Raw genomic sequence first — 27,319 nt, 5'->3', positions numbered from 1 at the left:
CTATCAGTCAGCTGGCTCAATCCCAATCCTGCTCAAGATGGATTTCTGTGAAAGATTTACTGACTCATTGTTTTTATAGATATAGTGATAAAGTCTCCAACAGGTGTGTGGATCAGTACAAGACGTCCAGAGAGATGCTGCTTCAGAGGGCAGAAATGTTGGTTTTACTGAAGTGTTTATACTTTTGTATTCTGGGTCCTTTTCTCCTCGTCTTATGTGTAACACCTGTCCCAGTGAAGCTCCAGACCCCTTAGCCTGCTGCAGCCACACCCACATCACAACCACCCAGTGGTCTCTGTTATGCCCCCTTTCATCTGGACCCTCACACAGTTTCTATCAGCTGATTGCATATCTTAATGACCTTGACCCGAACGATAAAACAGGAGCGTCTCACATCAGCAGCTCTACCAGCCTGCGGCAGACTCCAGAGTCAATCACCGCCTGGATCTTTTCATTGGGCCCATCAGAGAGATAAGAGAGGGCCCAGCACGCATCAGCCAGCACATCTGGATCACTGCTGAACAGCAGTCTGGACAGAACGCTGAGACAAGGACACACCTGACACAATAACAACACAAACACACAATTTAGAATTGCAGCTGGATGGAGAAACACAAAGGTCATGTCACCGGAACAGGCTCACCTTGGCAAAATCTGGTGGAGGGTTCTTCCCTCTGCACAGGTTAGAGAGAGCCCACACCGCATTACGGGTGGTTGTGAGTCGGTTCGATTTAACAAGAAGCCTGGAAGAAAAAAAAACTTCCCATTTCTGAAGACCAGAGAAACTCGAGAAGAGGAGAGGAGACTTACTGCTGTAGAGACGGGAGGATGCCACAGCTGAGCACGTAGTCTCTGCACTCAGCATTATCCCCTGCTATGTTCCCTAAAGCCCACACAGCCTGGCGCGTGCACACACACACACACACACACACACACACACACACACACACACACACACACACACACACACACACACACACACACACACACACACACACACGTTTAGTAACAATTAAAACTAAATGCTCTAAAATAAAGAAGCTGCTGATCCGAACATCTCCTGCAGCGTTGGTGTGAGTGTTTGTGTGAAGGAGTTTGGTTTGGTTCTATTCTTCACCAAACTAGTTCAACAACTAAACCACAACGAGATCTTTGATTTCACCACTGAACGTTCTGGCTCTCTTATGGTCGGAGCAAAGAACCACATCAGGAGCTGGAGGCGGCTCAGGGAGACCATCAAAGACATGGAGAACATCTGGTTATAGACTTTAGAAACGAGTTTACCAGAACAGCATTTTTTTAACAGACTAGTGATGTTGGGACATTTGTTTGCAAGATTAACGAGACAAACCCTGCGATGGTGGTTGATAACTGTCTCCCAGCACTGTGATCCTCTACAGGATTCCCTCAACAGGGATGATCAACCACTGTTTAAAGAATACATTGTGACTCTTTGTAACATTTTAATAGTTTTAAAGTTGATACAAAACATGTTCATGAAGATCTTTGCACAAATCGTTGCACATCTCTGTTGTGCAACATCATCAAGATTGGAAACATCCTACAGTGCAAACTCGTCAGTTTTTGTTGTTAGACTTGGGAAAACTCACCTGCTCCTGGACGTCTTCATACTCAGAATTCAACAGCTGAATAAAAATGGGAACAGCTCCTGTTTCAATCACAACCTTGGTGTGCAGGAAGGTTCCAGAGGCGATGTTGGTTAGTGCCCAGGCTGCTTCAAACTGTGAGACACATCATCAGGAGAACGTTTAAAAAGAGGAAGTAGGCCTCTATGTTTATCTGCAACTCACCGAGGGTGCAGTCGGAGATGCTTTTTTAAAGCATTTTTGCTATTTTGCTTGAAATTATCTTAAAATATTGATGGCAACCAAATAATTAAACATTTTGTCAAAAATTTAAACACCTCTGAAATGTACAATCCTGGAAAAACCTCACCCAATCATTGAGGATGTCCCGTTCTTAATGATCGGATCCTGACGGCTATATCACTGGCATTGTATGTTTCCTACACTCTCACTGAGCAGCGGTGCTGCCGTGGGAATTATGTCTGACTTTAACCCAGAAACACCCTTCAGAACAACCCAATAGACCTGACCAGAGCCCTTCAGGGTCAGGACTTAATGACCTCCGCTCGCTCTTTGGAAATGAACAAATGCTGCAAACTGAAACAATCCTGGAGCATTAAAAACAAAACAATTCATCTTTATCTTGTTGCGTCAGAGCTTGTCGGGTGATGCTGACCTTCAGAATGACAGCGAGTCAGGAGAAGAGCGTAAAGTTCTCACCTGCAGAGTCGAGTTCTCATTTTTCTTCAGAAACTCAACAAAGCGAGGAACAACATCAGGAGAGGAAATGACCTCGTCGATGGGTGGGTTGGGCTCTGTGCCAAAGAAACAGAAACAGTGAGGTAAATTGTGCACTAATGGCATAAGAGTGGACCTTTATTCTACAACAACATAACATGTTAAATCTATCTACTGGTTTTATTCCAGTAGATATGGGCCCAGTTTGTGCGTTTTTAAGCAGTCTCCACACTTATGCTGCAGACCTCAGCAGCATCATCTATGGAGCACAGAGAGGAATGGTGGAAATGTGGGATACCAACCTTTTGAGAGTAATTTCCTGAACTTCTGCGTAGCGATTAGCTGCTGATCCGGGTCTTCAGAGAAGATCATCTGAATCATGTCTGGTGTTATGACCACATCCTGAACAAACACAATGTTAGATACAGACCCAGCATGGATGTATGCAGCATTAACGCTCATGTTGTGTCTCCGTTGTTTGATGTGAGCCACGTTAGATCGATGGGATAAATTCATTCCGTTACAGAATTAGGTGGATTTTATTTTCCAGACTTCACTCTGGAAATCTTCATTTGGGGCAAAATTACAAAAATGTGAGTCCTGAACCAACCTGACATGTGGTTGTGGGATGTTTTTATTTGACCAACACTTACGCCTGTGACAGGTACTGTGGAGCTGATGTCGGGATCCTGGATCGGACAGTCCAGCATCGACTCATCAGCTGAAGGTACAGACACGTTCCTCCTTTTGAAGAGCTGTTTCAGATGAATCACATAACTTTGTTACCAAGCTTCTAGCATATCAACAAACCACAAAACACCCTCATCAGCCTCTCTAACATAATCCTGAATGATGCACAGCTCCAAGGTACCATTGGCCAAAGCTAGTTTTAAACATGAAAGCGTAAGTGAGCCAGAGTGTTTACCTGCTCTTCTCTTTTTTGTTTACGCAGCTGAATTCCTTCCTCCTCTCTCCTTCGACGCATTTCCTGAGAATTCAACGCTTTGTTCTTGTAGCTCTTCATCCTATAGTTGTCTTTCTTTGGGCTCGCCATCATGTCTGAAGAGTTCAACACAAGAACAAACTGAGGATGTAAGATTATAATTTTCATGATACAACACTGGATTCATACTTAAAAGCAGTGTATTCATTCTTTCAGAATTTACAGAAAGATTTGCTGCATTTCTTTGATTTGGTGCAATTCAAACTCTGACTGCTAGGTGACAGCAGTTTCTACTTTCTTCATTCTGACCAAACAAGATCTCACCAAACACTGGATGGGTCTTGGAGCGCCTGACCTGAGTTTTCTAACTAAATTCAGCCTTAAAAACAGTAAATGTAAAACTCATCAGTTTTAAATGGATCTGGGACCAGTGTGAGGAACCTGACAGCAAGTGGAGGAAACAGGACGCCATTGTCCAAATCCAAACATCTAGAATTACTGAGATAAAGAAATTGAACCAACTTGAGCTGACTTTTTAGGGGCAACCTAACCTCACTATAACCATAAATAACTTGGGTGACAAGTCTGCTGCCTCCTCAAAGTGGAAACACAAATCTGTTGTCTGACTGCAAAACACGAACCCAAAACCCTCCTCCAGTTCACCTGGTGTGTTAACTGTAAACGCCACTCTAATGGCTGATCCTGGTTCAGAGAAAACCCCAGCTGTCAGTTAATGAACCCACCCTGAAACTGGTGTCCGATCAGCTGGGTTTCAGAGCTAACCAGTGAATCCAGTTCAAATCTGCTGTTTCATGATGGATTCGTTCAATCTGTCCTGACCATCAGACGGACCTAATATAAACGGTTTAATATCAGAAACACAACAGGAAGCTAAACATCTTTATTGTTTAGACGTGACCGTTTCATTTAACTTACAGATCAGCGCCAGACTAGCTAAACGTGTCCCGATGGTTAAAGTAAACATTACACTGAACAAGACCGGAAATTAAACTATTTAAACAGAAAAACCAGTCTGAACTAGTGACACCACCAGACTATAAACACCGCTCCACCGTGTGTGGTGGTTTAGCCTAACTAACAAGCTCCGCTAGCTTCATAGCAAGTTAACAGCTTGCGCTACGTCCCGTGAGAAAGCTGAACTCTGAGACCAAAACTCGCCACCACCCTCCCTCAGTCCCGGTCTCACCAGCGCATAAAGACAAAAACCAGGACAGCTGTTCTCACTCTTCTTAAACCAAAATGGCGTTCTGGTAAACAGTTTCCCAGAAACCCTCTCACGACAACAACAATGACGTCGTTTCCGCCAGCTGTAAAACCGCCCGCCAAACAGTTCTGCGTCAAGCTAGACTAATAATGTTTCTCTGTATAGGGTAAAAAATAAAACCAAACCACCATCCGTTAGTAAGTGAAGCCTTTCCATCTGAAACCTGTCTGCACGCATGCGCATAGGAAAAATGGTTTTAACTCACTTGCTATAGATTTGTGCCTTCATTATAGGACTTAACATCGGGACGCATGAATTGTTTTAGATTTATTTTGAAAATTTGTACGGAACCAGTTCATAGTGTCAAGGCCTTTAAAGCGCAATGACGTAAAGCAAAGCTGTGTTGGAGTCAGTCTCCTTTGGGTTGATGTATTGTTATTAGTAAGTAAATTTTCTGTTTTTATTCGAGACTAACATTCGCTGCTGGATCCTACCCGGTGTGTGTGTGTGTGTGTGTGTGTGTGTGTGTGTGTGTGTGTGTGTGTGTGTGTGTGTGTGTGTGTGTGTGTGTGTGTGTGTGTGTGTGTGTGTGTGTGTGTGTGTGTGTGTGTGTGTGCGTGCGTGTGTGTGTGTGTGTGTGTCAGAAAAACAGCGTTACTAGAACATTCAGCGGAAATTGGACCTGCTTTCAACTGACTTGTTATCTGACTTCAAACTGGAACTTGCAAAATTCAAATTCAAACCGTCATAAAAGCTTCATGTGTTGTTGAACTCTTTCATTCATTTCATGAACCTGACCTGGTCACGTGTTGACAGCTTCTCTCATATCTCAGATTGAGATCAGGTGACGAACAGCAGACTAGCATTCTGATGGTGTTCCAGAAGTATTCTGGTTACATAGGTGGATAAGAGTAGTTATTAAATCCGAAGTTTAGATATTTACCTGATATTTACATGTATATGTTCAGATCCCATTCCTGAATGACTGTTCAGTTTGTGTGCAAGGCTTACCACGTTCAGAGACTGTAAATCAATCTTTTAATCTGGCATTTGCAAGGCTTCTGCTGTATTAGAGCTTAATACTAACCTTTGTCTGCAGGTGGCGGCCATGCTGACCTGTGAAATCTGCGGAGAAGAACTGATGTTGGAGGAGGACATGAAGACGCATCTCCTTCTCAGTCACCTAGAAAATGACATGCACTGTCCACTATGTTCCCTGGCTGGAGTTTCCTTTAACGAACTCAGTTTCCACATATCAACTGCACATCCTGAAGAGCACACAAATGCCACATGCTTTTCAGGTTCCTCCAAAACAAAAAACGTTGCTATAAGTGACAGAAGGATGGCCCAAACATCAAAGTCCTTTGCATCTGGAAACAGCTGTGATTCATCTGGTGAAGCAATAACCAGCAGAGTCCATGCAGACTCAGGACAAACAGGAAAGAATAACTCACCACATGCTGAGAGTTTTTGGTTAAAGGCACGTTTAAAAGAATCGTGTCCTAAACCCTCCACCAGCTGCTGTAAGGAGACCGTCACTGGAAACAAATCTGATCACACCAAAGGTGAGCTGCTGCAGCCGTCCGTATCAGGAAGAGCTACAGTTGGGCAAAAAAGTATTTTTCAGCCATTGTTATGCAAAATGTCCCACTTACAAAAGATGAGAGGTCTGTAATCTACATTAATGTTTCACTTCAGCTGTCAGAGACAGAATGTAAAAAGAAACCTTGAAATCACATTTTTTAGACTTTGGATTTCTGAGCTGTCCTATATGTTTATATGTATATATATATATATATATAAAAACATGTCTTTGAGGGCCACAACTCTTGCTTGTTTGTCTCGTCTCGTCTTCTATCGTCTATCTGGATCCGGGTCGTGGGGGCAGCATCCCAACTAGGGAGTTCCAGACCGTCCTCTTCCCGGCCACCTCCTCCAGCTCCTCCAGAAGGACCCCAAGGCATTCCTGGACCTTGAAGATTTACTTTCTCCAGCGTGTCCTGGGTTGACCAGGGGACCTCCTGCTGGCAGGACATGCCTGAAACACCTCCCTGGGGAGGCATCCAGGAGGCATCCTAACAAGATGCCCAAACCACCTCAACTGACCCCTGCAGCGGCTCTACTCTACTCTACTCCGTCCCACAGCGCTCCTCCGTGAGAGCGGGGGTGGGGTGCTTGCACACGTTCCACTGCTGTTTCTCACCAGTATCAGCTGATGGAGGGATCTAGTTTCCTTGCGCCATTCGTGTCAGCGGACACGGTAGGGTCGGGGAGGGGTGCGGGGCATGACGCTTAGCCTGGCGGGTGGGCAAGCAAAGCCTGGCGGGCTGCCAGGCTTATAAAGCACTGGGGGAAACCCTGATAGGTGAGGACTGGGCAGTAGATCAACCGGTAAATCGAGAGCCTTGCTTTTCGGCTCAGCTCCTTCTTCACTACAACAGACCGATTCAGCATCCGCATCACTGCAGACACTGCCCCAATCCGCCTGTCGATCTCCTGCTTCCTCCTTCCGTCACTCGTGAACAAGACCCCAAGATACTTGAACTCCTCTACTTGAGGCAGGACCTATCGCCCGACCCGGAGTTGGCAAGTCGCCCTTTTCTGGTTGAGAACCATGGTGTCAGACTTGGAGGTGCTGATCCTCATCCCAGCTGCTTCACACTTGGCTGCAAACCTCCCCAGCAAGAGCTGTAGGTCAGAGTCTGATGAAGCTAGCAGGACCACATCATCCTCATAAAGCAGAGAAGAGATTCTTCTTCCACCAAACTCCACACCCTCAACACCACGGCTGCGCCTAAAAATCCTGTCCATAAACTTTATGAACAGGACCGGTGACAAAGGTCAACCCTGGCGGAGTCCAGCCCTCACTGGGAACAGGTCCAACTTACTGCCGGCTATGTGGACCAAACTCGCACTCTTCTGGTACAGGGACTGAAAGGCCCTTAGCAAAAGACCATCTACCCCATACACCTGGAGTGCCCTCCACTGGGTGTCTCTGGGGACACGGTCATGTGGATTGGTTGGGCAAACTCCCATGACCCCTCCATCACCCTAGCAAGGGTAAAGGGTAGCAAGAGTTGGTCCACAGTTCCACAGCCAGGATGAAAACCACATTGCTCCTCCTCTATCTGATTCAACTACCGACCGGACTCTCCTTTCAAGTACTCTGGAGTAGACCTTTCCCGGAAGGCTGAGTGTGATCCCCTATAGTTGGAACACACCCTCTGGTCCCCCTTTTAAACATTTTTTTTAAATTGGGATCACCTTCCCAGTTTGCCACTCCACAGGAACTGCCCCCGATGACCACCCAATGTTGCAGAGACGTGTCAACCAAGACAGTCCCACAACATCCAAAACCTTGATACCCAGGTCGGATCTCATCCACTCCAGGGGCTCTGATGCTGCATAGTTGTTTGACTACCTCAGTGACTTCCGCCCCAGAGATTGTACAGTCCATCCCCAGGTCTCCCAGCTCTGGTTTCTCCTCAAAATATGTGTCAGTGGGATTGAGGAGCTCCTCAAAATATTCCTTCCACCGCCCGACTATAGCCCCAGTTGACGTCAACAGCTCCCCATCCCCACTGTTAACAGTGTGAGCAAGTTGCTGCCTTCCTCCTCTGAGGCACCGGATGGTTTGCCAGAACAATTTTGGAGCAGATCGATAGTCTTTCTCCATGGTCTCGCCAAACTCTTCCCACGCCTGAGATTTTGCCTCAGAAACTGCTACTGCTGCACCCTGCTTGGCCTTCCGGTACTTGTCTGCTGCCTCTAGAGACCCACAGACCAGCCACGCCCTATAGGCCTCCTTCTTCAGCTTGACTGCTCCCCTAACCTCTGGTGTCCACCAGCGGGTACGAGGGTTACTGTCTTGACTGGTACCGGCCACCTTGCGACCACTGCTAGCAATAGCCACCTCAACATTTACAGTTGACAGATCCACTCCTCTCTTTACTCGAGTGTCCAAAACATACGGTCTCAGGTCAGATGATGCAACTACAAAGTTAGTCATTGACCTGTAACATAGGCTGCCCTGGTACCAGGTTTACTGATGAGCATCCTTTTGTTTGAACATGGTGTTTGTTATGGCCAAGCTGCGACTTGTGCAGAAGTCCAATAACAGAACACCACTCAAGTTCAGATTGGGCGGGCTGTTCCTCCCAATCACACCACTCCAGGTCACGCTGTCATTGCCAGCGTGAGTAATGAAGTCCCCCAGCAGGACTATGGAGTCCCCAGTCAGAGCACCATTTAGTACTTGTCCCAGGGACTCCAAAAACGGTGGGTACTCTGAACTGATATTTGGTGGATAAGCACAAACTACAGTCAGGACTCGTTTCCCGACCTGAAGGCACAGAGAAGCTACCCTTTCGTCCCCCGGAGAAAACCCCAACGTACAGGCAGAGTGTCTTGGGGCTAACAGAAAGCCCATGCCAGCCCTCCGCTTCTCACCTGGAGCAACTCCAGCATAAAAAAAGAGTCCAACCCCTCTCAAGGACTTGGATTCCAGAGCCATTGCTATAAGTTGAGGTGAGCCAGACTATATCTAGCCAGTATCGCTCAACCTCTTCCGCAAGCTTCTGCTTCTTCCCCACCAGAGAGGTAATGTTCCATGTCCCAATAGCCAGTTTTTGTGTCCGGGGATTGGACCGCCAAAACTCCCACCTTGGTCTGCTACCCGATCCACATTGCACCGGACTCTTCATGTTCCTCCTGCAGGTTGTGGATCCACAGGTGGATGAGCCCATGTATCTGGTTCGGGCTGGGTCTGGCCGGGCCCCTTGGGTGAAAGCCTGGCCACCAGGCGCTCGCTCACGGGCCCCAACCCCAGGCCCGGCTCCAGGGTGGGACCCCGGTAATCCTCTGCGCCACGAACTCGGGCTCTTTGATTTCACTTCCATGAAGAGTTTTCTGAACTGCACTTTGTCTCACCCTTCACCTAGGACCAATTTGCCCCAGACAACATAGCTCCTAGGATCCTTAGGGCAATCGAACTCCTCCACCTCGATACGGTGGCGGTTCAAGGAGGAGTTGCTTGTTTGTAGGAGCTAAAAATGAATTTTCTGCACTAATATACAAATAAATTCTTTAAAAGCCTACAATATGAATTCCTGAATTTTTAACATTCTGCCTCTCTCAGTCTACGTATGTACTTGGATGAAAATTAATGGGGAAAACTTGCACAATCAGTGTCTTCCAAATACTTCCTTGCCCCACTGTACCTATGTTTTTCATATTTAGGATTTTGAAGCAACATAAGTTGAACTTTCTGTATTATTTCTAGAAGAGCAGTTCTTTTGTCCCATGTGTTCCATGGTGTGTAGCAGCCCATTCATCCTGCAGGAGCATGTGGAGCTGCATCTTCAGGATCAGCACTCGGACCAGAGTAAGTGACTTTCTATCGCCATCGTTTGGCACAGTGTTGTAACAGCAGTGAATGCTTTGAGAGCAACGAACAGCAACGACATCTGTCGTGCACATAAAAGAAAAACATGAAAGAGAAGTAGTCAGATGGAGGCAAAGAGGAAGATGGCAACAGTCATTTAAATGATGCCATCAAAACGGCTGCATGATGGTGCTCAGAGATGACTGTGGGGCGGTGTTAGCTGTTGGTTTTGTGGATGTGTGTGTGTACGGGGGTCTATCTGTCTGACAGCGTGATTTAAATTCACCATGTTACCATCTCACCAGCTGCACCGCCACTTTCCCCATCCCCAAAATGTGCTTACGCCAGGGTCAGAGTTTGCTTAAAGTAGCGCACATTTTCTTGTCATGTTTTTCTGTAGATTAGACAGTTTGCGTAGAAAGCTACTTAGACCACTTTTGTGTGTGCATAAGCAAGCTTTATAAATGAAGCACCTGAGTTTTTTGTCTATGTTGTTGCAGAAAACACCGATTGTGACCTGAAACTGGCCATACAGCTTCAACATGAAGAGGAGCAGAAAAGGAGGCAGGAAGAGGCGTGGCAGGAGAAAGAGAACTTTAAAAAGCTGCAGGTCAGCGTTCACATGATAAGGATACATTTTTTTAAAAAGGTTTTCAAAATTGTTCATGTGATAACGTGCCAACATTAAACGGGAACTACCTGCTGAGATCTTTTACGCTCCTCCAGTGATTGGTTCTTCTGGTAAGTGGGTGGTCCTTTGCTCAAGACAGATGTTAGAGCCAGGTGTTAACACAGAGAACAGAACACTCAGACACAACAAAAAAGGCCCATTGCATTGGATTTCTGTCCCCATCCTGTGTGTGTGTGTGTGTGTGTGTGTGTGTGTGTGTGTGTTCATCAGTAATCAGACGTTATTAAGGGCTAATTGCACTAGCCTGCTGCAAATCATGGATGTGTTCATGCTGACATTATTAGGAGCAGGTAACAGAATAAAAGAAGGAGCAACTTAAAGGTGTACAACAATAAGTGCCTGTTAATCTCTCCAACATGCTATATGAACCAGATCTTCTGTCTGGTTTTTATCCTAATAATCCAACGTGGCATGTGACACTGTAAGTTTCCGTTTGTGTGTTTGCTGATGTTCAGAGACGGTTCGGTGTTGGGGGAGGAGGAGGAGGCTATCGCCAGCAGATGGAGAGGTCTATGGAGAAGGCTGTGGCTTCTGGCCGTTTGACCTCTGCAGAGTTTCACAGTAAGAAGGCTGACATGATGGAGTCCTTGGCCTCAGGCATGGATGATGGCTCAACCAGAACCCAGGGTATGGTTGTTCATGCTTCTGAGTGCAACACAATCAGAAAAAAGGTGCAGAAGAAGCACATTTTGGCCTCTTAGGGTACAGTCTAGGCTTTTGTAATGGATGAATGAGAATGCTAAACCTGATCATGCTGGCAATAAGCTGCTAAGAACTAAAAAATATACCAAAAGGAGAAGGGCATTGACTATGATGAGAGGAAAAATATGGCAGGATGTCCTAAAAAACCCAAAACTTGGTTATTTGGATGGTGTTTCCAAAGGATCAAGGTGAGAAGCAGGGTTCCCCTCTGCATCACTTCACACTGGAGGAATTCCCTCTGCCGACAGAGTAAGGTGGGTGTATTAAATAAGCAAGGGGCACCTCAGTTTGGCTTTTTGGAAAGGAACTGTTGAAAACACGCGAGTAGCTGACCCCACAAAAAGATCTTCTGTTCATCACTGCTTCACTGTGATGGGTCTGTGTTTGTATTGTTGTGCATTTGTAGGTGGGGAGTAGTAAACATGAAAAATAGGAAGAAAAAAGCACAACTGATAGAACACGGAAAAAGGATGAAAGATGGAAGGATTTGAATACTAAACCCAATGGAAGGGTCTAAAGTTGAGAAGGGAGCGGCTTTGTCTCAGAACGGGAACAGAAACAAATATTTTATTCCTATAGAACAGGTCACATGAGAGGTTTATATTCCCTATAAACAATCAATAAGGATCAGATAAAAACGTTAGTAGAGCCTCTAAATTTACAGTTTGCCAAGGGCAGCTGAGGAATGGATCAACATGGGATTCTGACATGAAGTTACAGTTGGAGAAATTCATGATTCTCAAAGTTGAAGCGAAACATAGATGGATACACTTCTGAATATTATAAACTACTAAGGAAGCCACTTATCCTTCTGCTAATACATCTATCTGGGTGCTAAAGGCAGGAGGGCTAGCCTGGTATATATGTGAATATATACAACCTGCAAAGCAAAATCATTTTGCTTCTGCTACGGTCCGTCTAGATTTCTAGGCTGCTGGAGGGCATCAGAAGAGAAGTGGGTAGGTCCATGGGCAACAGTGATAAAACCACATGGGTGTAGTTTGGCAGTAATAGCATTGTAAGATATTTCATTACACCAACACAACAGAAATATCAATACGATAGAGGACTTGTATTGGAAGGATCCATGGGTACAGGGAACAAAAGACTAAAGTGTTCAGGAGACGAATATGTGTTTAGATAGATAGATAGATATCCTTTATTGTCATTAATTGATTGTCCATTCAACGAAATTTCCTAGAGCTCCACATTAGGCATCCGCTAAAAATACTAAGAAAAATAGCTAAAACAAGTACAATATGCACCATGCAATAAAAACAAAAACATTACAAAATACAATAAATAATATCAATAGAGTTGATTTTTCTGTCCATTCAGGGTTCTAACAGCCCAGGGAAAGAAACTCTTCCTCAGTCTGTCGGTCCTGCAGCTGAGGGATCTGAACCTTTTCCCAGAGGGCAGCATGGCAAAAAGGTAGTGGTTTGGGTGGTAAATGTCCCTGGAGATGGTCCTTGCTCTAGTGAGACACCTCTGCAGGGCGATAGTGTCCAAGGAGGGAAGGGTGCATCCAATCACCTTTTCCGCCTCTCTGATGACCCTCTGGTTTCTGTTTTTATCAGCTACTGTGCACCCCGCGTACCACACAGGAATAGCGAAAGTCATCACGCTCTCAATGACTGTGTAACCCAGAAGCTAGAACCTTAATGAGGTATTAACTAATTGGCTTACTAATATGATCCATCCTCAATTTAGATAAAATATAAAATATAAATTAAGGAAATTAACAATACTAATTAATAGATATCTAATTAACTAATAGATAATTTCATAATGAATTATTGGAAGGGTGAATAACTAAAATAACGAGTTTAATATTAAACATCGGTTAAAACAAGAATCTTGAACATCCCTAACAGAAACAGAAGAGGAAAGCTGTATACTATTGGTCCAGGTGGGAATCTGAAATTTCATTGGCTGAGAGAAATAAGTCCCGCCTCCGCGAAATAAAACCGTGCGACGCAGCTGAGCGAGAGGAGAGACAAACGGCTGTGCAGCACGCAGATACAGAAAGCAAAGACTGAGCGGTTAGAGAGAGAGAGAGAGAGAAAAAAACAACGGTCGAGGCCGTGAAGAACCCTGATTTGGGTGCCGCATAGATAGAGGGAGAGGCGGACTTGACTCCTTCTAATAAGAGCTAGGAACTTGGAACCAACGCGGTGAGTAAAGAAAAAAGAAGAGAAAAAGCTAACGATGCAACTTAAAAAAAAAAGGAAACTTAAATAGCTTATCAAATTAATTCCATTCTTATAGATTTGTGTGGAGACGACAGAGTGAACCAATCCTCTGTAGGAGGGAACCGTTGGAGCGCGTTGGTGAGTGAATGAGATTAAATTCAGTAAATTATTAAATTCAAAAAGCTAATTACAGCAACCGAGGTGACAGCAGTGGGCTGCTAGACGTTAGATCCCAGGAGTTAACATCTCAAACTACCAGTTAACGGTGGTAGGGCATATAGGAGTTAACGGCTCAAACCGCCAGTTAACGGCGGTAGGGCATATGGGATTCCCAGGAGTTAACGGCTCAAACCGCCAGTTAATGGTGGTACGGCCTAGATGTACAAGGTCCTCAGGGGCGTTATAGCTAACGCCATAGAATTAGCAATGCGTCCCTTAACCAAACATTTAATAATAAAAAAAATAGATAAATAAAAATAAATAAAAGCTAACTGATTAGGGAGGAATTATTTTACAAAGGTGGACCAAAGGACCAGAATTTATATTTTGTTGAATTTTGTTATAGAACATTTTATTTATTTATTTATTTATTTATTTATTTATTTATTTATTGTGTTACAGATATACAAGGTGTCACAATGCTGTATAGAAACACAATTAAATGTATCCTTGTTGTCATGAATGTATTTCTTGTTGAATAGTGTAGAGTAATAGAATCTAACTGAGCCTATTGAGCTGAACAATTGTTGTCATATGTAATTATATTTCCAGAGCTACTGAGAATTATTTTAATAGACAATCAAATTGATGTTATGTTAGTTGAACTGTGAACCCAAACATGATTGGCTATGCCAATAGAGTGAAGCATTTGTTTAAGTCTGTAAGACTTTATGCTGTGATGTGACGAGAAGGGTCGATGCCAACTCGCTAACAGTCCTGTTGTTTACAGGCTGGTTTTTTTTTTTTCCTTGGGTTTGATCCCGACTCCTATGATCACTCACTTGGAACGAGAACTGGATTTCTTCCTGACGAGGGAGATGGCGAGCCTTAACCACTGAACGAACCAGGACATCTCAAGTAACTGAAGAGCAGACTGCTCTCTTCAGTGAACAATCTCAACGGTGTGGTAGGAAAAAATCGCACCACCGGACTCTGACTTTCACCCCAAGCGTGGGGATTTGACTTGACGCCGGCTGACTTGTGACTCATATGATCAAATCTCATACCGACCATTTTACTATTGTCGATTGTTTTCATCTGTTTTTGTGTGTTATCTTTATGTGTTATATTTCCCATTATTATTAAAATTTAGTATATAAACCGTTTCATGCTATACCCGTGACTCCAGTCATTCTTAAACAACCTCCAATTCTCCCCGAACCTAATTATTGGCCCATTTGTTTATTTTTTCTTTTAATTATCTTATTGTATCCTGTAATCCGGTTACATAAAACTTGGCGAGCCAGCCAGGAGAATTGTAGAGTTGTTACCTTAGCTAACCATTGACTGACATCATAAGAGTGCCTGGAGGTCACAGTGGTTTGCCATTTTGGCATTATTGGTACTTTTGAGTGTTTTAAAATGGAAGTTGTGAAAACAGAAAAGGTCAAAGTTTCAAATGCTGTTTTAATCAGTGGGTTAACTGATACAGACCTTGATAACGAAGTCTTTGGGTTTATGGAAGGATTCGGACCAGTTAACAGGCGCATTAAGTTACCAAACTGTGATCAGATTATTGTGGAGTTTCAACATGAAGCCACTGTTAAGGAATTAAAGAAACAATGTTTACCCTATGACAAACCTTGTACTAGGAACCCAGATGTTTTCTTCCATATTCAAGACCTAGCCAGCGCGTACAGTCTAGAAACTAGCACATCTGCCACTGATGCCTATCTGTCAGAGCTCAGGGACATAGCTGCGCGTAGCAATCAATCATTTAAAGACCTTCTAATGGAGGAACTGGCAAAAATTGGGGAATCTATAGGAAGGGATACCCATGCATCTGAACCAGTCACTGAACCAGAGCCAATGCTCCATAGTGACCAAGTTACATATTCCCTGCCTTTAACACCAGAAGTTAACTATATGAACAACTCAAAGGACAATTGTCCACCTACAGAGACTGGAAAACAAAACCCTTGCATTCCACCAAATCTTTTAAACACACCTGAGGTTCAGCGAGTTATTGTGGAACACATTGTTAAAAGCAGTGAGGTTATCCCTCCGCCTACTTCACAATACAGACTAAAACCGTTCTCAGGGCGAGTTCCACACCCTTCTTTTGAAACTGACTATGATACTTGGCGTAGTAGTGTAGTGTTATGCATAAATGATCCTTCACTCACCAAGTCCCAAATTGTACGAAGAATCGTGGAGAGTCTGTCAGCCCCAGCAGCGAGCATCGTTAAAGCTCTTAGTCCAAAATCCGACCCGGAAACGTACCTTGAACATCTCGATTCAGCTTACGCAGCTGTCGAAGACGGCGACGAGCTCTTTGCTCGCTTCTTAAACACAAACCAGGACAGTGGTGAAAAACCTTCCGATTACTTTCAGAGGTTATACACCTTGTTAAACCTAGTTATTCAGAGGAATGGAATTTCCTCCAGTGACGCCGACCAGCAGCTGCTCAAGCAGTTTTGCAGAGGCTGTTGGGACAGCTCGCTGATTTCAAACCTGCAACTCGAACAAAAGAAAGACAACCCGCCTCATTTTACAGCACTTCTCCTCAAACTGCGCACTGAAGAAGACAAACAGGCTACTAAAGCAGCACGCATGAAACAACACTTAGGGGCACAACGAACTAGAGTGTATTCAAATGTGCAAACAACATGCTCTCAGAGTAAAAACACTTGTGAACTGGAAATAGATGATAACTGTGATGACTTACGCAAACAAATCGCTGAGCTCAGGAGCCAAATTGCACAGCTTAAGGTTAACAACACAGATAAAAAGGCAAAGAAAACTCAAAAAGAGTCAAAACCCCGTGTGGGGACTAAAATTCCAGATGAGCCCAAACAGATTCAGCAGATAACAGCAGTGGTGCCCAGACCAAAGCCTGGATACTGTTTTAAGTGCGGAGAAGATGGGCACATAGCTTCTAGCTGTAGCAACGAGCCAAATCCAGCACTAGTTGCAACTAAAAGACTTGCTCTTAGACAGAAGCAGCGCGAGTGGGAGATGTCAAAGCCAATTGCTCAGTCTCCTCCTTTAAACCGGTAGAAGCTCCTATCGTGGGACAGATAGGTGCTAAAGTAGAACCAAGTCCCTCTAAGGAAAGGACAGAGAGACTTTTTTGCAAGCCAGTTCATGCTCATTCAGTGCCAAAACTTCCCAAAAGATTAGTGGGTGGGCGATGCACAGCTACAGTCTCAGTTAACAGTGTTGAATGTAATTGTTTACTGGATTCAGGGTCCCAGGTAACCACCATTGCCAATTCTTTTTACCAAGAACACTTACCTGACCTCTCAATTAAACCCATCAGTAATCTGTTAGAAGTCGAGGGCGCAAACGGTCAAGCAGTTCCTTATTTAGGATACATAGAGATAAGTGTCACATTTCCAAAAGAGCTCGATCAGTCTGGACTTGAGTTACCTACCCTTGCGTTAGTGGTTCCGGATATAAGCTCAAACTCTGATACACCACTACTCATTGGCACAAACACACTCGATCCTTTGTATGAGCAATTGTCTGCCAATAACTTACCTGATTCCAAGGCACTCTCTTATGGGTACCAACACGTGCTAAAAGCCTTAGCAGTCAGAAAAAAACAAAGCAAAGATGGACGAGTTGGTGTGGTGAAGCTTCGAGGGAGAACCCAAGAAGTTCTCCCTGCAAATAAAAAACTGTTACTAGAAGGGTTTATGCAACCCAGCCAAAACAAGCATGAGCCTTATGCACTCATTGAACAACCCACCAATGGTTCTCTACCAGGGGGTATAATTGTAGACTGTTGCCTCATTTCCTTACCTTCACATGGTCCATACAAAGTACCTGTTGTACTAAGAAACGAAACTAACCATGACATCACATTACCCACAAACTGTGTGATCGCTGAGTTAGTTAAAGCCGATCGTGTTATGCCATATCCAGAACCTGACAAAAGTGATCAGAAAGTACTTGCGGCGTGTAGTTCGCAGCAACAGACTTCACCTTCAAACCCTCCTCTCAGTTTTGACTTCGGTACTTCGCCCTTGTCCGAAGAATGGAAAGGGAGGATCACCAACAAACTTAACACTTACTCCGATGTGTTTTCGCACCACGATCTTGATTTTGGTCATACACAACAGATAAGACATCACATCAACTTAAAAGACGAGACCCCATTCAAACAGAAATCTCGGCCGATCCATCCACATGATTATGAAGCCGTGAGAAAACATTTGGAAGCCCTCTTGGAAACCGGTATAATAAGAGAGTCGGAGTCTCCATTTGCCTCACCAATAGTGGTAGTTCGGAAAAAGAATGGTGAGGTACGTCTATGTATAGACTATAGAAAGCTTAATCTGCAAACCATTCGCGACGCATATGCCCTGCCTAACTTGGAGGAGTCCTTTTCTGCTCTCGCTGGATCACAGTGGTTTTCTGTGATGGACCTCAAGTCAGGTTACTATCAAATAGAGATGTGTGAAAAGGATAAACCTAAAACTGCTTTTGTTTGCCCGTTTGGGTTTTATGAATTTAACCGTATGCCACAAGGAATAACAAATGCTCCAAGCACTTTCCAACGGGTTATGGAAAAGTGTATGAAGGACATTAATCTGAAGGAAGTGTTAGTTTTCCTAGACGACTTGATCGTCTTTTCCAACTCCTTGGAAGAACACGAAACCAGACTTTCTCACGTTCTTGAACGGCTTAGAGAATACGGACTCAAGCTATCACCAGATAAGTGTCGTTTTTTCCAGACATCTGTGCGTTATCTTGGACATATAGTATCTCGAGATGGCATAAAAACCGATCCAGATAAGGTGGAAGCACTCAAAACATGGCCGAAGCCTCAGACTTTGAAGGAACTCCAATCTTTCTTAGGATTTACCGGTTATTACCGACGCTTCGTTAAAGATTACTCAAATATTGTCAAGCCACTAACATCTCTCACGGCTGGTTATCCACCCAAACGGAAAAACTTTAAAACACCACCATGTAGATCAAAGTACTTGAACCCCAAAGAACCCTTTGGGAATCGTTGGAGCCAAGACTGTGAGAAGTCCTTTCAAACTATTATTGAAAAACTTACCACTTCGCCAGTTCTTGGCTACGCTGACGCAAAACTCCCATATCTAGTACACACAGATGCTAGTACGACCGGACTCGGTGCAGCGCTATACCAAGTGCAAAACGGTGTCACACAGGTAATCGCTTATGCAAGTCGCGGTTTAAGCTCTAGTGAAACTAGGTACCCTGCGCACAAGTTGGAGTTTCTAGCCTTAAAGTGGGCCATAACAGATAAGTTTCATGACTATTTGTATGGGAACACATTCACTGTCATTACTGATAATAATCCGTTAACTTACCTCTTAACAACGGCAAAACTCGATGCAACGAGCTATCGTTGGCTAGCTGCGTTGTCCACCTATAATTTTGACATCAGATACCGTGCAGGTACACAGAACGTTGACGCGGATGGCCTGTCTAGGAGGCTGCATGATAAACCTGAAGACAACTCAAAATTCACTGAGGAATGCCAACGACTAGATGAGTTCCGATCTCATCTTTTATCCTCTGTCAAAGAAGTCGAGCTTCAACTTCAAGCCGAAGCAGTGAAGGCAACATGCCAAAAGCACATGGTCTTGGATGAGACTGATTCTCCTTGTGGTTTAGTTCAGTCACTTGCCATGTCTGCAGCGGCCATTCCAGACCTATTCCAGTTGGAAGACAATAGTGACAGTTTCTTTGCTGTGCCCAAGTATAACCATGCTGACCTTGTCTCTTTGCAGAGGAAAGATCCAACCATTGGCCGAGTCATTCAGCTGCTTATGACTGACAATAAACCGCCAACTGATACTATTGCAGAACCCCCGGTGGTTCTTAACCTTTTGAGAGAGTGGAAACGGTTTGAGTTTCAAAATGATTTACTGTACCGGAGACGCCAATTAGGACCAGAGACATCATTGCAGTTAGTCTTGCCTGATTCATTACGTTCAACAGTCATGCAAAGCCTACATGATGATATGGGGCATCTTGGGGTTGAACGTACGACAGATCTCATTCGGTCCCGTTTTTACTGGCCAAGAATGGCTAGTGATATCGAAATCAAAGTTAAAACTTGCGAAAGATGTATCCGTCGGAAGGCCCTCCCTGACAAAGCTGCTCCAATGGTGAGTATTACCACCACCAGACCTATGGAGTTAGTTTGCATGGATTTTCTCTCCATAGAACCAGACAGTAAGAACACTAAAGATGTCTTAGTGATTACAGACCATTTTACAAAGTATGCAGTGTCCATCCCAACAAAAGATCAGAAAGCCACCACCGTCGCGAAGAACCTGTGGGAACATTTTTTAGTCCACTACGGGTTTCCTGAGCGTCTTCATAGTGATCAGGGACGGGATTTCGAATCACGTACAATCAAGGAACTTTGTTCTTTACTTGGTATCCGTAAAGTCAGAACGAGCCCTTATCACCCTCGTGGCAACCCCGTTGAACGGTACAATCGTACATTACTCAGCATGTTGGGAACTTTACAAGCCACTGAGAAACATCACTGGCGCGATTTTGTAAAACCACTTACTCACTCGTACAATTGTACAAAAAATGACGTGACGGGATACTCTCCCTACGAGCTAATGTTCGGTAGGCAGCCTCGGTTGCCTATAGATATTGCCTTTGGGTTACCGCATTTGAACAAGCCCTCTATAACTCATTCTCAGTATGTTAAAGAACTGAAGAGTCATCTGGAACAGAGTTATGACATTGTCATAAAAAACTCTCAAAAAACAGCGAGGAAGAACAAAGAACGGTTCGACAGAAACATTCGTGAGTCCACACTAGGTGTGGGAGATCGTGTTTTAGTCCGAAATCTTCGCTTAAGAGAAAAGTATAAATTAGCAGACAAATGGGAGCAAACAGTGTATATAGTTCTCAAACAGATGGAAAACTTGCCAGTATACACTGTAAAACCAGAGAACAGAGAAGGACCCAACAGAACACTCCACAGAGATCTTTTACTGCCTTGTGGTTTTCTCTCTTCATTAGAAAATGAAACAGAACGCGTTACGAAACCTAGCAGACCTCATACAAGACAGAGTTCAGCCTTAGAACCTGACCCAGATGAGCCACTTGACGAAGAGGTAGATGAGTTTTATTACTCTGATCTTCCACAAGTGCTAAACCGACCATCCTATCAAATAGCGGTCACCTTGCCAAATAGGGAACTCATAGCAGATTCAGGACCGGTAAATAATATTCAACAACAAAACACACTATCCTTACACACAGGGGATCGCAAGGAACCAACCTTAGCTGGTAATGAAAATGCTGAATTGTCCTTACTTGACAAAGGCATCAACACCGAAACATTCTTACCTGACAGAATGAGTGAAACTGCGACATTCTTACCTGAAAGAGTGAAAGAAGCAGCAACATACTTACCTGAAAAAACGAAAAAAAACGAAGTATACTTACCTGACGTAGAAACGGGGGATGAAACTAACACAAACCTACCTCAATTGGATGGTGTCCTAAAGTCGCAGCAACGTGATGTAAGTTTTGAACCCATCATACACGATCAGACACATACATCTGAAAAGACCAAAGTCTTAGAGAATAGCTCATCAGCTCTGTCGGAAACAGAGAGCTCACTTCGTCCTGTCTCAGTTGAGAATCAAACCGAAACGGATGAGCATGATACTGTGCAACCAGAGATGTATGTCAGGAGATCTGAACGAAGTAGTCAGCCTCCTCAAAGACTAACTTACTCTCAATTGGGCAATCCACTAGTGACCGTAGTTAGGTCCCTTTTCCAAGGACTTAATAAAGCTTTTATTGACTCTCTTACTCAAGAAGTTGTGTACCCCGTAGAAACAATGCACAGGGACGTGCATGATATTTAATGGGGGAGGATGTAACCCAGAAGCTAGAACCTTAATGAGGTATTAACTAATTGGCTTACTAATATGATCCATCCTCAATTTAGATAAAATATAAAATATAAATTAAGGAAATTAACAATACTAATTAATAGATATCTAATTAACTAATAGATAATTTCATAATGAATTATTGGAAGGGTGAATAACTAAAATAACGAGTTTAATATTAAACATCGGTTAAAACAAGAATCTTGAACATCCCTAACAGAAACAGAAGAGGAAAGCTGTATACTATTGGTCCAGGTGGGAATCTGAAATTTCATTGGCTGAGAGAAATAAGTCCCGCCTCCGCGAAATAAAACCGTGCGACGCAGCTGAGCGAGAGGAGAGACAAACGGCTGTGCAGCACGCAGATACAGAAAGCAAAGACTGAGCGGTTAGAGAGAGAGAGAGAGAGAAAAAAACAACGGTCGAGGCCGTGAAGAACCCTGATTTGGGTGCCGCATAGATAGAGGGAGAGGCGGACTTGACTCCTTCTAATAAGAGCTAGGAACTTGGAACCAACGCGGTGAGTAAAGAAAAAAGAAGAGAAAAAGCTAACGATGCAACTTAAAAAAAAAAGGAAACTTAAATAGCTTATCAAATTAATTCCATTCTTATAGATTTGTGTGGAGACGACAGAGTGAACCAATCCTCTGTAGGAGGGAACCGTTGGAGCGCGTTGGTGAGTGAATGAGATTAAATTCAGTAAATTATTAAATTCAAAAAGCTAATTACAGCAACCGAGGTGACAGCAGTGGGCTGCTAGACGTTAGATCCCAGGAGTTAACATCTCAAACTACCAGTTAACGGTGGTAGGGCATATAGGAGTTAACGGCTCAAACCGCCAGTTAACGGCGGTAGGGCATATGGGATTCCCAGGAGTTAACGGCTCAAACCGCCAGTTAATGGTGGTACGGCCTAGATGTACAAGGTCCTCAGGGGCGTTATAGCTAACGCCATAGAATTAGCAATGCGTCCCTTAACCAAACATTTAATAATAAAAAAAATAGATAAATAAAAATAAATAAAAGCTAACTGATTAGGGAGGAATTATTTTACAAAGGTGGACCAAAGGACCAGAATTTATATTTTGTTGAATTTTGTTATAGAACATTTTATTTATTTATTTATTTATTTATTTATTTATTTATTTATTGTGTTACAGATATACAAGGTGTCACAATGCTGTATAGAAACACAATTAAATGTATCCTTGTTGTCATGAATGTATTTCTTGTTGAATAGTGTAGAGTAATAGAATCTAACTGAGCCTATTGAGCTGAACAATTGTTGTCATATGTAATTATATTTCCAGAGCTACTGAGAATTATTTTAATAGACAATCAAATTGATGTTATGTTAGTTGAACTGTGAACCCAAACATGATTGGCTATGCCAATAGAGTGAAGCATTTGTTTAAGTCTGTAAGACTTTATGCTGTGATGTGACGAGAAGGGTCGATGCCAACTCGCTAACAGTCCTGTTGTTTACAGGCTGGTTTTTTTTTTTTCCTTGGGTTTGATCCCGACTCCTATGATCACTCACTTGGAACGAGAACTGGATTTCTTCCTGACGAGGGAGATGGCGAGCCTTAACCACTGAACGAACCAGGACATCTCAAGTAACTGAAGAGCAGACTGCTCTCTTCAGTGAACAATCTCAACGGTGTGGTAGGAAAAAATCGCACCACCGGACTCTGACTTTCACCCCAAGCGTGGGGATTTGACTTGACGCCGGCTGACTTGTGACTCATATGATCAAATCTCATACCGACCATTTTACTATTGTCGATTGTTTTCATCTGTTTTTGTGTGTTATCTTTATGTGTTATATTTCCCATTATTATTAAAATTTAGTATATAAACCGTTTCATGCTATACCCGTGACTCCAGTCATTCTTAAACAACCTCCAATTCTCCCCGAACCTAATTATTGGCCCATTTGTTTATTTTTTCTTTTAATTATCTTATTGTATCCTGTAATCCGGTTACAACTGCTCGATAAAAAGACACCAAGAGGTTGGTCTGCAGCCTGTTCCACTTCAGGACCCTCAGGAAGTGCAGCCACTGTTGTGCTTTTTTGACCAAGGCAGTTGTATTGATTGTCCATGACATATCCTCAGAGATGTAAATCCCGAGAAACTTAAAGGAGGGAACTCTCTCCACCTCAGCTCCTTTAATGCAGAGAGGGCGGGGGGCATCCTTACTCCTTCGGAAGTCAATAACCATCTCCTTGGTCTTCTTGTTGTTAAGAGAGAGGTTATGATCTTCACACCATTCTGATAAATGGCAAACCTCATCTCTGTATGCTGCGTCATCATTGTTATGGATAAGACCTACAAGAGTGGTGTCATCTGCAAACTTAATGATCTTATTAGAGCGATGAATAGGAATGCAGTCATGGGTGTAGATGGTGAACAGCAGGGGGCCTAGCACACAATGTTAAGGATCTTGTAGCTCATTACAATCATTACTGAAATCTGGCTAAAGACAGGGATCCTTACGGGGTAGAGTGGGTTGAAGTGATGCGTGATATTGTGTATGATGGGAATGTAGGCGTTCTTAGTCAGATTAGAATCTGGCAAATTTAGGATTTTTGTAACACTGAGTAGACTTTGTCTCACCATTGAGATCAGATTTAGCTGAAAAATAATATTTTGTTATGTGAACACCTTGGTCAGCATGAGAAAGTGCAACTAGTCGGCTACTTTTCGGGTATTTCTATTTTACTTATTTTCTGCTTTTTTTGCTTTTAATCTGTTTGAAGGATTCTGTCAGAAGAGAAAACTAAAAGCAGAAAGAGCAGGGGAACCCGGCTTTGATTCGGAAGTACATGTGCTGTTTGTGGACATTGAGGTTTCAAATGTTTTAGATGTCCATCTTCTGAATCTGTACAGAATTCCTCTTTGTTTTTCTCTTCCTATAAGACATGTTAGTGGTCATTTTGGATTTCTGAGCTGTCCGTCTGTTCTGATCATTCCTTTGGGTTCCCCTGTGTCCAGGTATCACCAGAGCCTTGTGTGACTACTACCAGACTGGAGGCAAGGACTGTGCCCACGTGTGGCTGAGTGCCGACACAGACCACTACAGCTCCTCTGTGGGTGACAAAGGTTGGGGCTGTGGATACAGAAATTTCCAGATGCTCCTCTCCTCCCTACAAAGGATAGACACCTATGCTTCCATTCTACAAGGTTGTCACACCAAGATCTATCCATCCATCCGTCTATTCACTCATTCATCCATCCATTCTTTTAATTCCTATGTGCTTTTTTTGTTTACCAGATAGGACTGTGCCTTGTATCCCCCGGATTCAGGGTATGATTGAGGAGGCTTGGAGGGAAGGTCTTGACCCTCAGGGTGCGTCCCATTTTAACCAGCGTCTGAAGGGAACACGGGCATGGATTGGAGCCACAGAGATTTATGTCCTCCTCACCTCTCTGGGAGTCAGGTAGGCTCTCTGTTGGTATAAATAACTTGTATTTTTATAGCACCTTGAAGGCTTTTACAACTACCCAAGGTACTTTACAACACATTCTGTCATTCACCAACACACATTCACACACTGGTGTTGATGAACTACACTGTAGCCACAGCTCCCCTGGGGCGCACTGACAGAAGCAAGGCTGTCGAACGCTGGCACCACGGAACTGTCCGACCACCACCAGCAGGCAACTGTGTTGCCCAAAGACACAACTGCAACAGACTCAACCCTGCAACCCTCCGGTTACGGGATCGGGCACTTAACTTTTCTGCCGCTGCTGCAATCTGCTAGAAGATTATCTGCTATGAGTAACGTTTAACTCTTCGTATGATGAGAACTGCAACACATCAACAATGCATACTATCACACATTTAGACTGATTTGTGAACAATGTTTGAGAGAAATGGTAATATTGTGTATCTGGAATGAATTTTAGATCTTTAAGTCCATCTCATGAAAAATCGGAGCAGAAACAAAGGTGTTGCGTTTATATTTTTGTTGAGTGTATATATATATATATATATATATAGATCTATATATATAATCAATAGAAATCCTTTTTTGCCAAAGAATCCCAGTTTTTTGGAAACAAGATTATACATTATTGTTACATACAAAAGTGGACATAAGCGTGTGAGCTAAGTGATCAAACCTGTAACGGGTAATATCTGTTTGTCTTCAGTGGACACATCATTGACTTCCACCAGTCCACTGGTGCTGATGGAACCCATCCTAAGCTGTTTGACTGGGTCAAGCAATACTTCTGTCAGTCCAGCCAGAGCGGCAGACTGCTCCCCCGACTCATCCAGACCAACCTGCCTCCGCTTTACCTACAACACCAAGGTACTCCCGTCCCAGAGTCAGAGTCTTAGTTCTGTACGTCCAACCTGTCCAACCTCTTCACCCTTTTAAACTAGTCTCTTCTATCAGAGACATTCAGTTGCTCTTAATCACACATCACTTATTACCAAACAATTACTAAAAATAGCCCAGATATGAAGTTGTTTGTGGAAATGTGCTACATTTAAAAACCTTTTTAAAATGTCATAAAAAGCTACAGCAGTTACTAAACATCTAGAAAAAGACAAATGTTAAAAATTAGAACTTTTTCTGCCTCAGGTTTTATGATGTAAGTTTGCAGCAATGCCAGAATGTTCTCAGGAGCATCAGATGGACCCCAGTTAGACACAAAGTCCTTCTTTGACATGAAAAAAATTTACTTACGACCATCATAGAGCAGCAGCAGGTCAGTCTCCTGTAGCTGATCCAGTGTGAGATCACCAAATTTAGACTCAGAACAGCCATGAATGAAGAATAAACATCTTCCCAGAGGAACTCCTGCTACCATCCAACAACAGCTTGCTGATGAACAAGGTCTTCTCCAGCACCGGACCAGAAGGTTATGGATCAGGAACAGAACATCAACATGTTGAGTCCAAATCCTGGAGTCCATGAGAGGCAGGACGCTAAACAAAACCCCTCTAGTTGTGACAAACTCTAAACATAGATGATGAAGAATGATCTCCCATCAGTCAGGACCAGGAGCTGGTTGGTAGCAGGTTAGAGTGAACTACAGAGAACTTCATGTCATTTTTAGTCTATGAAACTCTTCTTCAGTAACCATGGAAACATTACAAATACTGAACCAGAAAATGTGAAAAATATGACTTTGCTCAGTTCCTAAATGCTTGGTCGTGATTTTGTCATGTTTGATAGCAACAGCTCTTCATTCCAGGCCATAACACACTGCGTCAATCCCAAAGCAAACCAAAACTCTCCTAATCTTGTGTTTAGAGATGTTTGTTGTGGTTCTTCAGGTCACAGCCGCTCTATAGTGGGTTTGGAGCAGAGGAAGAACGGAGAAGTGTGTCTCCTGTTGCTGGATCCTGGATCTTCAGCAGAAGGCATCAGGAAGCTGCTGAGCAGGGATTTCATCTCCACAGCGGTGCGTCTCATCAGAAGGTTCCCCAGAAACCTGAAGCACCATCAGTACCAGCTGGTAGCAGCACAGGGTGTGCTGTCTGCTGAAGAGAAGCAGGTGAGCAGCTTCACCTTATTCTGCTCTTCAGATACCAGAAGCTCTCTAGTTGATTTCTACAGAAGTGCTTTGTTGTTCCAACGATGAAGTTTCTCTAAGTGTGCAGCGTGTAAGTAAAGCCCCTCTGTCTTTTTACAGGCTCAGATCTTTAACTCGAAGATTTTAAGAGCTGAACGGATCCCATGAACACAAACTTCTGTTTTTATTCAGTCTGAGTTTTTGTCTGTTTTTAGTCGAGTTGTTTAATAAATGTTTAGACTCACTCACTA

General features: G+C 43.5%; 2 protein-coding genes across 9 annotated transcripts in view; one reads left to right on the top strand and one right to left on the bottom strand.

Annotated features, from left to right (window-relative positions):
• kpna5 (karyopherin alpha 5 (importin alpha 6)) overlaps window positions 1-4,609 on the bottom strand; it is an 8,680-nt gene extending 4,071 nt beyond the window's left edge. Inside the window, exons 1-10 of one of the 4 annotated variants that reach the window (XM_070550953.1) lie at window positions 4,204-4,304; window positions 4,011-4,119; window positions 3,250-3,383; window positions 2,978-3,079; window positions 2,627-2,726; window positions 2,307-2,401; window positions 1,611-1,742; window positions 811-899; window positions 644-743; window positions 395-558 (exon numbers count right to left, since the gene is read on the bottom strand). In XM_070550953.1, coding sequence (XP_070407054.1) covers window positions 395-558; window positions 644-743; window positions 811-899; window positions 1,611-1,742; window positions 2,307-2,401; window positions 2,627-2,726; window positions 2,978-3,079; window positions 3,250-3,381 — 914 coding nt within the window. In that variant the 5' untranslated portion in view covers window positions 3,382-3,383; window positions 4,011-4,119; window positions 4,204-4,304. The other 3 variants (XM_015949531.3, XM_070550952.1, XM_070550954.1) reach the window with 3 other exon arrangements.
• zufsp (zinc finger containing ubiquitin peptidase 1) lies at window positions 3,291-27,319 on the top strand. Of its 5 annotated transcripts, none has more exons than XM_054740672.2 (10): window positions 3,291-3,416; window positions 5,592-6,057; window positions 9,774-9,875; window positions 10,376-10,485; window positions 11,022-11,193; window positions 24,534-24,722; window positions 24,814-24,979; window positions 25,695-25,855; window positions 26,830-27,050; window positions 27,189-27,319. In XM_054740672.2, exons 2-10 carry the CDS (start codon window positions 5,601-5,603, stop codon window positions 27,234-27,236), a joined length of 1,626 nt encoding a protein of 541 aa, XP_054596647.2. In that variant the 5' UTR covers window positions 3,291-3,416; window positions 5,592-5,600; the 3' UTR covers window positions 27,237-27,319. The 5 variants fall into 5 exon arrangements, with proteins under 5 accessions (XP_054596647.2, XP_054596650.2, XP_070407057.1 ...); XM_054740675.2 differs by lacking the exon at window positions 3,291-3,416 and adding an exon at window positions 4,605-4,689; XM_070550956.1 differs by lacking the exon at window positions 3,291-3,416 and adding an exon at window positions 4,829-4,933 and having other exon boundaries at window positions 11,022-11,127.

Source organism: Nothobranchius furzeri, chromosome 5 (assembly GCF_043380555.1).
Source record: "Nothobranchius furzeri strain GRZ-AD chromosome 5, NfurGRZ-RIMD1, whole genome shotgun sequence".
NCBI classification, from domain to species: domain Eukaryota; kingdom Metazoa; phylum Chordata; class Actinopteri; order Cyprinodontiformes; family Nothobranchiidae; genus Nothobranchius; species Nothobranchius furzeri.
The sequence above is the reverse complement of the archived record's forward strand: the minus strand, read 5'-3'. Positions and strand labels throughout refer to the sequence as shown.